The sequence below is a fragment of the Citrus clementina genome, unplaced genomic scaffold, assembly GCF_000493195.1.
Source record: "Citrus clementina cultivar Clemenules unplaced genomic scaffold, Citrus_clementina_v1.0 scaffold_8, whole genome shotgun sequence".
NCBI classification, from domain to species: domain Eukaryota; kingdom Viridiplantae; phylum Streptophyta; class Magnoliopsida; order Sapindales; family Rutaceae; genus Citrus; species Citrus x clementina.
Window position 1 is genome coordinate 2,005,274 of NW_006262022.1, and position 12,523 is coordinate 2,017,796.

Here is a 12,523-nt window from a genome sequence, read left to right on the forward strand (position 1 = left end):
CCATAGTGACATATTGCTCAGCAGAGGTGGCTTGAAGAGCACACTGATCCAGGCGGGAAGACTGGATATATTCTTTAGGTTGAGGGCGTCTGGTAGAGATAAGGGTGCGGATACTGCGGGTAAAGGAGCTAGGTCGTTTGTACAACTGATAAGGGCTAATAAGAGGATAGGAAGACTCACTGATTTGGGTTGATTCAGGGATATATGAGTATTCTGCAAGGTTTTTAATCTTATGGGTGGTATGAGAAGTGCAAGAGCGAGGCAAAGAAAGAGTAGAGGAGAGAGTAACATGAGGGGAAGATAAAGTGGAAGCCATGAATGAGAAGTTCTCTCTGCGCCTGAAGTCTAAAGATCAAGGCAGGAATAAAGACATAAATGATACCACTTTGGAAAAATGAGAGGGACGGTGGCTCTGATACCATAAAATTAAAAAAATTCAACCTCTATTTTCAAAAGTTTAAAATTTGAGCTTTTATTAATAGAGACAAATGTCTTATTTAAGTTTCAAAAACCCTACTAAAAAAATCAAATACCAACAAATTTTTTTATAAAAACTTATAAAATTAAATAAATACTTGTGACTATTACATAAACTATACCAATAAGGTATGAACGCAACTTTATCTTAAAACAATATAAGAAAAAATATAAAGTTAATTATTGGGGGCTGCTCATAAATACTGAGGGGGGTTCAGGTATCAACAGTACTATGCAAAACAAAACAGAAAAAAAAATTTTTTTAAAAGTTTTATTTCCCCTTTTGCCCTCGAATTCAATTCGCTTCTGCTTAAGCCAGTCGTCGGTCCTCCATTTCACAATTTTCGTCAAATTTCAGGTACCCTCCTCGATTTTTTTTCGTGTAAATGATGAAGTATTTCATTTCTAAACTTTCAAATCAGTATTTATTCATTTTTTTTTTTTTGGTTTCAGTAAGATAATCTCTTTTTCGGCGATGGATGAAAATTCAAAGGAGAAAGAAAACGAAAGCGAGGCTTTGATGGCTCGCATCCAACAACTTGAACACGGTACGATGGATTTCACTTTTATAAATAAATCAAATGTTATATTTTTTATGTGTATAAATAACTAAATGAAACGATTTGAATTTTATTTTTGTTTTGCAGAGCGTGATGAATTACGCAAAGATATTGAGCAGTTGTGTATGCAGCAAGCTGGACCTAGTTACCTTGCTGTCGCCACTCGTATGCATTTCCAAAGGTATTATTTATTTATTTATTTATTATTCTTATTATTATTATTATCATCATCATCATTTCTGACTGATTGTATCCGAATTAATGCCCTACCAGGACAGCTGGTTTGGAGCAGGAAATTGAAAATTTGAAAAAGAAGATAGCTGCTTGTGCCCGAGAGAATTCAAATCTTCAAGAGGAGCTTTCAGAGGCCTATCGAATTAAAGTAGAAAATTTCAACTTGCCTATCGAATTAAAGTAGAAAATTTCAACTTTCTGTCATTTAATTTCACTATGGCAAATTTTTTTTTTTTTTTGTGGGCTTATTATGTGATTTGTTTTCTTTTGGTGTTTATAGGGCCAGCTGGCGGATTTACATGCTGCGGAGGTGATAAAGGTTAGCATTTTTCCCTTTTTTATTTCATCAAGTTTTAATTGATTTATAACTGAAATGTTTTTACATGTTGTGATGGGAATGATTTGAATTGTAGTTTGATTTTATTTTGGTTCCAGAACATGGAAGCAGAAAAGCAGGTTAAATTTTTTCAAGGCTGCATGGCAGCTGCTTTTGCAGAGCGGGATAATTCAGTAATGGAGGTTGTGGCAGTCATTTTCTTTTAAGTTCTTTTGTTAATTGATGAACTCATAGGAAGATCTATGTATAAACATTTGTATGTGCTGTCCTGGGTTTAATATTTTAAGTGCTTTGAAGATGTTAGTTTGCTGGTGACAGGCTGAGAAGGCTAAGGAGAAGGAGGAGCTCATGTCTCAGAAATTTAATGAATTCCAGACAAGGTATCTTGAAGACCTTATATCTATGGAGCGTTCATTAAGTTCTTGCGATCGCTTGTAGTAAATATTTCCTATAGCTTGGTTAATTTGTCATGTTTTGGTATCTATTTTCCAGTCCGAAGTTATGAGGATATTTTCCATGGGACCAAAGTTGGATTGCTCCAACTTTTTCTCAGACAATTTTGTTCTTTTCTCTTAATGAGCTTCAACTTGTTATTGTTTTACTATGATGTATCTATCTTACTTTTGAAGGACTTAATTGTGTGTGGAATTAATTAAGGGATTTGGACGCTAATTTTATAATTGCTGTTTGTTAACTTTTTTTTTTTTTTTTGGTTTCTTCTGTTGTTCGAATATCCCTTAAGCTGAATTAAGTTTGTACAGGTTGGAAGAGCTGTCCTCAGAAAATATTGAACTGAAGAAACAAAATGCTACACTGCGGTTTGATTTAGAAAAACAAGAAGAGCTGAATGAAAACTTCAAGGAGGTAATAATCTAGGGTTTTTTTTTTCATTGGCAAGAGAATCAAATTCTTTATTGGTCTCTTTCTGAGTCGATCCTCTTATTTTGTTACTACTTAGGTAATGTCAAGACGCTCAGATTAATGGTGATATTCTTTTGTAGGAAATAATTTGATTTGAATATCATTGATAGACTTTCTTTTTTCTCCCAATGTTTTATTTTATTTTTTTAAACACAATGGGCTGAATATCCAGTTATTGGAAAATCAGAAGGTGCTGGTTGACTGCCTGTATATGTCCATTTTCTGAGTCAGTTTGAAGAAAAGTATCATTCTTGTTTTCTCTAATTAAATACCTGATCAGTATCTTTTCCAAATGGACCAATATTAATGATAAATTGTCAAAATATTGTCTTTGTTAAAACTCCTAAGGAACTGCCAAATCATACCAAATATTCGACTGTACCACATAAGGACAGGGATGTTCTTGTATGTGGGTGTAATTCAACCAATATTGAAATAAATATAGTGGTGCAAACAAGAGCTGGGCAATATCTTGACCTAGTAGAGTTGTACGTTTCATGACTACTTTCTTCCTTCTTCTTTCCTCTTTCCTCTTTCCTCTTCTTATATCAGTGTTTCTGCTTTCTTATTCAGACAGAGATTAATGAACCAGTGACTCTATCCAATGATTGTTTAGACAAAGAAAAGCAACATAATGACATTACAATTTGGGATCACGTCCTTCTAGGTTGACTGTTGATGTATGTCTCAAGATCACTTAATTCATGCCTCTTTTCGAGGATTTTAGACCTGGATTGATGAACTACCTGGAGTATTTCATTGAAGAAAAGTGAATTGGATTTTCCTCTCTCGAAAATTTAAGCATTTCATATGAAGTATTAGCAATTTGGAAGTATGATTGTGATTGTTATGATCTTGAAAGAACAATGTATTTTTGTGGCTTGAAGATGGAGCAGGAGATTGGGGCTATCTGTTGATTTGTTTAGTAATTTTTGCAAAATGCTACAATTGTTATGGTCCTTTTACTTTGCATTACAAGTAGGATGAAAATTGCATTTGAATCTCTGATCCAGAGCTTTTCCATATTTATGTGGTAAAAAAGGATACTTGCAATTGCAATTGGTACTGAAAGAGATACAAGATATGTGATAAGAGAGGTGCATTTTGGCTTTTTCAAGCCATCAATGGTGCATGTTTGCACATAATTGTAGCAACTAAAGCAATTGTATATTTTTCAATATTTAACTGAATCAGGCTAACTATGCTTTCCGCAATTTTTTTTTTGGGTCGCTATTGTCATACTGTTTCTGTTGGGAAAAAACTCTAACATGCATTAGATGCTTATTCTGGAATCTTTCTTGAAACTTCCTTTCTTCCAATCTATATTTCTTTAGTACTTACTGGGTTTTTCTCTTATATTGGTCTGTTAAAACAGGTTATTAATAAATTCTATGAGATCAGGCAACAGTCTCTTGAGGTACTGGAAACTAGTTGGGAAGATAAATGTGCATGTCTGTTGCTTGATTCTGCAGAAATGTGGAGTTTCAATGATACTTCAACCTCTAAATACATAGTAAGTTTTATCTCACTTACATTTCACTCTTATCTCTGTCTCTTTCTTGACAAATGTGCACGTCTCTTACAAGGTAATTTACATGGATATTATTGTTTAGATGTTCAATATGATGACATCTTGAATTTTTTGCCAAACTTGCTATGATGAATGTAATGACATTCTTAAATATTTTGGTAAGTCTAGCTTTTGAAATTGAAATTTTAATAAGATTGAGATTTTGTTTTCTACAATCATGAATAACTTTGCTTCAGACAGAGTGCATTGGAAGATGAGCTGGAGAAGACAAGGAGCTCTGTGGAGAATCTGCAAAGTAAATTACGTATGGTATGGATTTGGTCTTGACTCATGTTTGCTTCTCTGTATAAAAAGCATATATTCTATTGCATATAAATCAGATGTGGATGTTATTGTGGAATCTAGGGTTTGGAAATCGAAAATCATTTGAAGAAGAGTGTTCGTGAATTGGAAAAGAAGATAGTGAGTTCTTTAATTCCTCAAGATATAAAAATGTTATCCCAACTCTCATTTGCTAAGCGTTTTGATCTTATTTACTTGCATGCAGATCCATTCAGACAAATTCATTAGCAATGCGATTGCAGAGTTACGTCTCTGCCATTCTCAGCTTAGGGTGCATGTTGTTAATTCACTTGAAGAAGGAAGATCCCATATTAAGTCAATTAGTGATGTGATTGAAGAAAAGACCCAGCATTGTGATGATGTTATCAGAGGACAGAATACAGGGACTTATCAGAGAGAGACTAAACTAGATGAATTTGAATGTCGAGATGTACATATAAATAATGATGCTGACACCAACTTAGTATCTCAGGTATGTTTACTAGTGGCCTCAGCTGTAAACTTCTAATTTCTCTCTCTCACATGTATTTTATGTTAGTTTTCCTTCTGCTTGTAAGGAGATTGACTTTAAACTAGATTACTTCTGTGAGACTTTAATTGCAAGTTGATTAATTCTCTTAATGCCTGAGCTTATGTGCCACAAACTTGCAAGAGTGTAAATTCCTTTGATGATATAAGGCTTTAAGTGAAACTTAAATAAAGCTTTCAGCTAAATGGACTTTTACTGATCTATAGCATTTTTCTTTTTTAAGTTTTATTGAAGAAAAACCCTGAGGTTGGTGGATTTTTGAATTAGAGGAATCATGATATACTGCTATGAGGGAAATGGCTTTCTTGAAGTTTTGGACCAAATGCATGTTTGCATTTGTCCATGTATGCACTTGCTTAAGTTTTATCACCAAATTCTCCTTTATCTATTGCAGAGAAATGATCCTGCTTATTGTGACATTGAAGCTGATAGAAAGGGTGAAGCCTCCGAAACCCTTGCACAGGCGCTGCAAGAGAAGGTTTTGTGTACTTTTGTTTTTTCAGTTATTTATCCCCTTTGTGTTTGTACATTTTTCTTTTCAAGTTTCTTTTGAGCAAAACTAGAATGTTGTCGTTTATACTACTGTTGCTGAAATTGTGGTCTCTTTGCCAGGTTGCAGCATTATTGCTTTTGTCACAGCAGGAAGAAAGACATTTACTGGAGAGAAATGTGAATTCAGCTCTTCAGAAGAAGATAGAAGAGCTTCAGAGAAACTTATTTCAAGTAATTTGATGGTTTGACTACACACATTTACTTGAGATTTTACAACAGCACTTGATGACATAGAAAAAATCCCTCTTGAGATTTTCAAAATCACTTGCATTTTGTATGACATGAAGCATAGCTATAGCTGTATGCTTGTACCCTTATCTGATAGTGGAATTGCTTGTTGCTTTTGTTGGACGATAACGTTGTTTGAATAAGAATATCCGACTTTTAATAAGTTTGTTGGTTGAAAATTTTATTGATGGAGATGAATGTTTTGACGTTTCAGGTTACTACTGAAAAGGTAAAAGCTCTCATGGAGTTGGCGCAGTTAAAGCAGGATTATCAGTTACTACAAGAGTATGACTCCTATTTCTATTTCCACTGAATTATCAGTTTGACTTGATGCTCTGTAAATTTCATGTAGGAGCTAACATATTTTTCTTGATATATTTATATATTTTTCACCCTCATGCTTTGTGTTTGTTAATGAATGGACGTTTACGTTCTTTATTGATAATACTGTTTCTGTGAAACTTTAAGAGGAGTTTGATGCTTGGTTTTCTTTCTAATGGATTATCAAAAGTACCACTAATCAGACCATTACATGGTGGTAGGAAAATCTTTAATGAGATGAAAGAAGAAAAAGTTTTGGCTGGAAATGGAGAAAAAAGAATTGTGATTCCTGAAAGAGATGGAAGATTAAGAAACCTGCTGAAGAAAACAAATCTGAGACGTTGGATTGGCACACTAGATTTCAGTGGAAATGACGGTCAAGCAGACCTAAATACCCGTGAAGGGTTCAGCACCAGAAGGTCCAATAGTATAGATTTTGCCAGGTTGGTGAAACAACTTCTGATATTCCTTTGATTCGCAGAAACTTTATATAGTTTTCATATTCATGCATAGGATGTTCCTTATTTTGTGTGCGAACATGCGACAACAAATTACTTTAATATAGATTGTTCCTTCCCTTCTTCTGTTTCTCATATGATTGTTATTGTAATATTTGCTTCTCAGAATGAGGATTGAAAATGCAACCCTCAAAGAGAGCTTGGAAAATATGGATCATCTGATCTCTTCAATTCATAGACTTCGTCTCTCACTTTCCAAGGTAGGTTCTATTGTCACGTTGTGAAAAATTATTTCTCTAACACGTGGGATATTCATCTCCATTTTATTCATGGTTGGGGCTTAAAATAGCGATCAAGTTGAGTTATTCTTTTTTCTTTTTAAATTTATAGTCCTGGTTTTCAGCTATTATATAGTGAAAGTGCCATTATTGTAATGTTTAGCAAGCATGGTATCTCTTTTATGAGTATCTGATCTGCCTGTGCTTATTAGCAATATCTCGCTTATTTCTTGTATTGTCAATTTTGTTTTGAATGCTTTTGTTGAATTTACAGGTGAAAGAGTTAGCTACTTCTGAAGATACAATTGCTAGCATGTCTGAAACTCTTGATGATATCATTACCGAGGCAAAACTTGTAAAGACTGCCCTTGGAAGCTCCCTACCTGTTAGTTGGATAGCTGAGTCAGATGATGGATCAATCAATGAAAATACGGACAGTGAGTCAGGCGATATTCATGGAGACTCTAGCAATGAAAAGATGGATTCAGTTTCTGCTGCGGGATTTGAGATGGTGGAGCTCCTAATACTCGCAGCTCAGATCTTGAAGGACAGCACAACCAAGGAGAATTCCTGAAGTGGAAGCTGGTTTGAACTCCCTATGCTCGGATTTGTGAATATACTTTTTCCGGTTTGTTTATTCTTTTGCCCCAGTTGAGGTTTTGAAGTTTATCATTTCTTGTACATTATGTTAGTAGCCTGGGTGAAATGAAAATTTGCCGGTTCAAGTGGAAGATTTTGTGCAGCGGTAGAATGGGCCGGCATGAAACATGGGTGCAGTATTTGCCATTGTGAGGCCTGGAAGTGTGTTTTCACATTTGATTTGTCGCCTTAAATTTCAAATCTATTATGAGGGAGTACTTGGGATTTGAATCCCTGGGACACACACATGGGTATGGCAATTTACTAGTTACTTGTACAGTGAGCGATACCTTAATTGGTTTAATATATTTGATATTATGGTGCAGAAGCTCAAGTTCCAAATGTCTTCTGTTTATTTGATTTGTAAGTATCTTTATTTTGTCCTTCTAATCTGAGTGTTAAAGCTCCCTACGTTTTGCCTGAAATGCATTTTGATCAGTAGTTTTGCAGCATTTTGGGTGTGTTCGAATCCTGCGAAGAAAATATAGTTGACGTTCCTTGTTTGTAATTAGGTTACAAGACAAGAAAGTTGTATCGCCTGTGGGTGCTGGTTTGCTCGAAGTGGTAAAATTTCTTGGAATAGTTGAAAAGGTTTGATGTGAAAACCCCTCTCACGAGTAAAAATGAAACAAACGAACAAAATGGGCGCCTCTTTGATTCTTATCATGAGCAGCAAATGTCGTAACAATCTGGGCCAACACTTATTTCAAGCACACTCAAACCTCAAAGGAAATACATCAGTGCCACAAATCGTAATTGGATCAAACACCAACAACAAAGTTCAGAAATGAGTACGATTTACGCACAAAATACTACAAATAATAATAATAAAAAAATCCACTTGAAGTTATGATTCGGCAGCAATTTGGACAGGAGTTGGCTTCTCAGAGATTTGACTCTTCTCAAGATCACTCTCAAGCTGGCTGTAGTTTCCTTTCTCCCTGAAGAGTTGTATGTGATGATGCTTGCAGTAGAGTTTCCCCTCATGGGCAATATAATTTGATGGGCTGATGGTGCAACCTCCATGGCTGCACTTGAAGCAGCTCCTATGATATGCGGCGCCATTTACAGAAACCTATATATATGTATGTATGTATGTATCACATAAAACACCGGCAATTATTAGAATCAGAAGCTGCTTTGTTTATTCATTCAATATGGTTAAAATCGTATCAAACCCGTTTGAATGTTGGGCAAATGCATGAATGTTTGTTACCTTCTCAGTTGGATAAACAGTCCTATCGCATCCCACACATTTATCTCTGGTGCCCACAAACTTGTTGGAGACTTTCTGTGCATTCTGTTAGATGAGATTTAATGAATACAGGTTACAATGGAGCAGTTGAAACAATTATGATCACTTGACATAAATAAATGTGCTTAAAAGAATCTAATGTGACGATCTACACATTGCTTTATTTCGAGAATATAGTTATGAAGGGTACCTCATTTTCAACGAGCTTTTCAGGTTTCACAATCTTTGGTGTTCCTGAAAGAATACACAAGAGGCAATTATGTGTCAGATCAAATTCACCATAAAGGGAGTTCATAAATTTATAATATAAATTGGTTTTATACCTTCAAAACTCTTCTCCAGGCTGCCAGTTCTCTTGAAGAGCTGATCAAAGTGAGGCCTGCAATACAGGACCCCCTCAAAGGAATTGAAGTTGCTGAGCTGCAAATTAATGTAACATCAACACATGCTCAACATTGGCTTTAAAGAAAGAAAGAGCAAATACTTTTAAAGGGTTTGGTTTCCATGCATATACCTTGAGGGTTCCTTTGCAATGGTGGCACCGGAAGCAAGCTTTGTGATAGACCCGATTATCGGCCGTCAACTTATCAACAAGGTACACAGTTTTGTCACAGGCCATGCATTTTTGTTGGGTTCCTCCAAAGGGTGATGCCATGGCTGCTGCTTGCTAGCTAGCTAGCTTCCGGTCCAACCGAACCTCAGATTTATTATATTAAGAGAAGCAACTTCTTCTTTTTTTGTGTTTTATTGATGATAATGAGGAGAAAAAAAGAAACCAAAATGTGAGGGGAAAAAACCAGTGGAATTACAGTGAATTACGGGTAACTTGTAAGTGAATTTATAGAAATGATTGATAGGAATGGCCTGGCAACTTATCGCTATCATTTTGTCCGAATTTAAAGCAATCTCAATAGGAGCCGCAGTGCTGCAACTATACTAATTTTTTTTAAGAGAAACAAAAAGTTTTTTACTTTCTATTTCAAAAGCAATTTCTCTTACCAAATGCTTTTAAATACAATTTAAATTTGTATGAAATTTAAGATAAAAATCTCTAGGGACAATTATTTAACATGTGGAAGATCAATAAGGATGAGCCTTTTCCTTTTGTCAAGAGTGGTGGACCTCAAGGCAGCAGAATTTCATCATGAAGGGCTTAGCTGTATTCCTAGTTGGTTGCTTTTGCTTTGCTGTAATAATGGTTTTCTATTAGCTGCTGCATGATCAATGAGATTTTAGGTGCCAAACTGCCAATGAAATCAGTTGGCCCACTTATCAATCTCATAGTCAAGTAATTAGTTAGATCAATTATCTTCCCATTTGGTAAAACCATCCATCAAAATATTCTATTTAAAAGCTACAACATAATTATTAATGAACGTCGTTTTTAATTGGTGAGCTGTACACTATCAGAACGAAATTATGTTCGAGGTTTTATAGTATTTCCATGAAGAAATTGTAGTATCAATATACAAATGTAGCAGTAACGACAACCGGGCATTTGGTCTAGTGGTATGATTCTCGCTTTGGGTGCGAGAGGTCCCGAGTTCGATTCTCGGAATGCCCCATTTATCCTCCATGCATTTTACTCAAAACTTCTAAATCTACACATATTTTCTTCTTCCTCACACTTAGTAGATGATTTTTTTTACTCAGACTCGATAGAAATTTTTTATTATGAAGAACATAAGTAGTAGTACAATAACTCTCTGTGAAAAAAATGACTGAACCATCCAGGCACGAAAGTATACTGCTTAGGCATACTTACAAGGCCTATAAAGTATAAACGTGTAGCATGACATTCTCCACCAATAACAAAGAGGAAAAGCATGTTAATAAACCGCCTACATGTGCACATACTCACAACCTCTTTACGCATGTAGCATGACATTCTCCATCAATAGCAAAGAAGAGGAAAAGCATGCCATTTTTCACCAATAACAACGAAGAGGAAAGGCATATGAATGAATGCTAACAAGGCACCTACATAAGCACATACTTACAAGCCCCCGAGTTCCATTCTCGGAACGCCCCATTTATCCTCCATGCGTTTTACTCAATTTTCACATCTAAACTACACTCAAAGTTCATATTATATTCAAGGAATAATAAAATCATATGTAAAGTAAGATCCGATTGCAATGAACAATCAGTGATGCTTTGGAGATCGCTGGCCACATGCAGACATCTGATGCCACCATCAAAATATTCCATCTCATTGAGAAATGGCTGCAATCAACATCTTCAAGTCAATATAACTTAAATGACCACTAACTCTTTCATAATTTTATTTTTTAACAAATTGACATGACATCTCAGTTAAATTAAGTACAAAATAATATAAATAAATGGCATGGCGAATGGATATTCTCATTCAATCATTTGTTTTTATCATGCATCACTTTGTGCAAGAGATATGGGGGTTTGTCACTGAATCCTTTATTTAGTTTCTTGAGTGGAAACAGGAGATTTTGAGGTTGAAATCCATTAAACTATAACCTAAAAGAAAAAAAAAAAATAGTACTTTGTTATTTTGAAAATTATAAATTATACAATCAAACAAAATATTTGAGGACGCAATTTCCTCCCTATAATTTTTTAATTTTACCACTTAATCTTATGGTTTTTATAATAATTTATCATTTCCTTGATACTAAAACTTTCAGCAAACAATCCCTTTTTTATTTAGAATTTTGACGTGATGAGAATATTGGAGTATTATGAAAATTATAAAGAAAATAAATGGTTAAACAAAAAACATTGGGAGAAAAGTGTCAATATTCTCCTTTAATTAAAAAAAAAAAGTTAAGGATTGAGGCCGTGGCTCATCTTGAATCAACACTTAAGAGCCTAAGATTAGTAGCTGAAGCATCTCATGATTCGCTTTTTGGGAAAAATAAACTTATATTTCAACCAAATATTTGATTAGATGCCATCAACTTTTAAACAAAGTTATTAACTTAAACAGACATCAACTTGTTTAATAATTTAGTTGATTTAACAGCAAGTCGTCCTTGCTTTTTTGATTGACTGAAAAAGTATTGGATTCTTTCCTTTAAATTAAGAAGAGAAGTTATATTAAAATAGTATATTATCGGCTCTCATAGAAACAACCGAAATTAATTAACAGAAATAATAAACTAATTGAGGATGAATATATTAAAATTTTGTGGTAGTTGAATGAAAATAAGATAAAAAAAGGTAGTATAATAATAATTTCTCTTATTATTATAATTTTTTTGTTTCTTCGTATGGAGGGCATGTTCATTGTGAAGTTCAAAGCTTCTTTTCAGCTTCAAGACGGATGGAAAAGTAAAAAAATAAAATTAAAACTCTTTTCGGGTTTCATTGTAATACACCAGGCAACCCTTGTTTGCTATATCTATTAAAACGAGGCACAGAATTTAATTTAAAACAATAGACTCTTTTTTTTTTTTTTGGTTGTTTTTCTGCAAATGTATTAAATTTCGTTAGGGGCCCAAGAAGATAAGTTGTAGAAGATGTAACAAATTACACATATGTAATTGAACAAGATCTAAGCATCCTCAGTTAAATTTTTGAGTTAAATTTTTGTGAATAGAACTTGGCGGGTAATTGCAGTAATTTACATACTTAAAATATTATACATGTTTATCAAATATATGTATGTATTTGTTGATAACAAATAAAAATTGGGTATATATTGATGAAGCTTGGTAACAAATACATAACGCAAAACAATATCATAGATATATTTAGATTTGTCATATTTTATGTGTTCTTAATCTACTCGAAACTGTTAATGGGATTTGGCTGTGGTATACTATATATCTAGATAAAGAATTGAAAACTGAAAAAAAAAAAAGAAATTAGTATATTTGATTA

At 34.2% G+C, this 12,523-nt stretch overlaps 2 protein-coding genes and 1 non-coding gene across 5 annotated transcripts; 2 read left to right on the forward strand and 1 right to left on the reverse strand.

Moving 5' to 3' along the window:
* Nucleotides 1-707: 707 nt before the first annotated feature.
* LOC18033607 (myosin-3) lies at nt 708-7,774 on the forward strand. 3 transcript variants are annotated; one of them, XM_024178918.1, is made up of 18 exons: nt 708-835; nt 931-1,025; nt 1,125-1,218; nt 1,311-1,419; nt 1,552-1,590; nt 1,707-1,790; nt 1,927-1,988; nt 2,361-2,472; nt 3,905-4,042; nt 4,301-4,369; nt 4,466-4,522; nt 4,608-4,874; nt 5,326-5,409; nt 5,544-5,654; nt 5,926-5,996; nt 6,254-6,475; nt 6,657-6,750; nt 7,043-7,774. In XM_024178918.1, exons 2-18 carry the CDS (start codon nt 953-955, stop codon nt 7,340-7,342), a joined length of 1,986 nt encoding a protein of 661 aa, XP_024034686.1. In that variant the 5' UTR covers nt 708-835; nt 931-952; the 3' UTR covers nt 7,343-7,774. The 3 variants fall into 3 exon arrangements, with proteins under 3 accessions (XP_024034686.1, XP_006422810.1, XP_024034687.1); XM_006422747.2 differs by having other exon boundaries at nt 2,370-2,472; nt 7,043-7,499; XM_024178919.1 differs by lacking the exons at nt 708-835; nt 931-1,025; nt 1,125-1,218 and having other exon boundaries at nt 1,362-1,451; nt 7,043-7,499.
* A 145-nt stretch (nt 7,775-7,919) lies between these two features.
* Nucleotides 7,920-9,577, reverse strand: LOC18035373 (LIM domain-containing protein WLIM1). Its single transcript, XM_006422745.2, has 5 exons — nt 9,177-9,577; nt 8,986-9,082; nt 8,853-8,896; nt 8,624-8,707; nt 7,920-8,482 (listed from the first exon to the last, which is right to left on the reverse strand). Exons 1-5 carry the CDS (start codon nt 9,315-9,317, stop codon nt 8,255-8,257), a joined length of 594 nt encoding a protein of 197 aa, XP_006422808.1. The 5' UTR covers nt 9,318-9,577; the 3' UTR covers nt 7,920-8,254.
* A 577-nt stretch (nt 9,578-10,154) lies between these two features.
* On the forward strand, nt 10,155-10,226 carry TRNAP-UGG. Its single transcript has one exon. It is a non-coding gene; the product is annotated as a tRNA-Pro (tRNA).
* The last annotated feature ends 2,297 nt before the right edge of the window (nt 10,227-12,523 follow it).

What these genes read in the sequence shown, in the direction of transcription:
- LOC18033607 (XM_024178918.1), top strand. Translation starts at nt 953, where the DNA reads ATGGATGAAAATTCAAAGGAGAAAGAAAACGAAAGCGAGGCTTTGATG. An exon ending in TGCAAAGTAAATTACGTATG is followed by an intron (nt 4,370 to 4,465) that starts GTATGGATTTGG and finishes TGTGGAATCTAG; the next exon opens with GGTTTGGAAATCGAAAATCA. An exon ending in AATAGTATAGATTTTGCCAG is followed by an intron (nt 6,476 to 6,656) that starts GTTGGTGAAACA and finishes TTTGCTTCTCAG; the next exon opens with AATGAGGATTGAAAATGCAA.
- LOC18035373 (XM_006422745.2), bottom strand. Translation starts at nt 9,317, where the DNA reads ATGGCATCACCCTTTGGAGGAACCCAACAAAAATGCATGGCCTGTGAC. An exon ending in ATTGCAAAGGAACCCTCAAG is followed by an intron (nt 9,083 to 9,176) that starts GTATATGCATGG and finishes ATTAATTTGCAG; the next exon opens with CTCAGCAACTTCAATTCCTT. An exon ending in CTGTTTATCCAACTGAGAAG is followed by an intron (nt 8,483 to 8,623) that starts GTAACAAACATT and finishes ACATATATATAG; the next exon opens with GTTTCTGTAAATGGCGCCGC.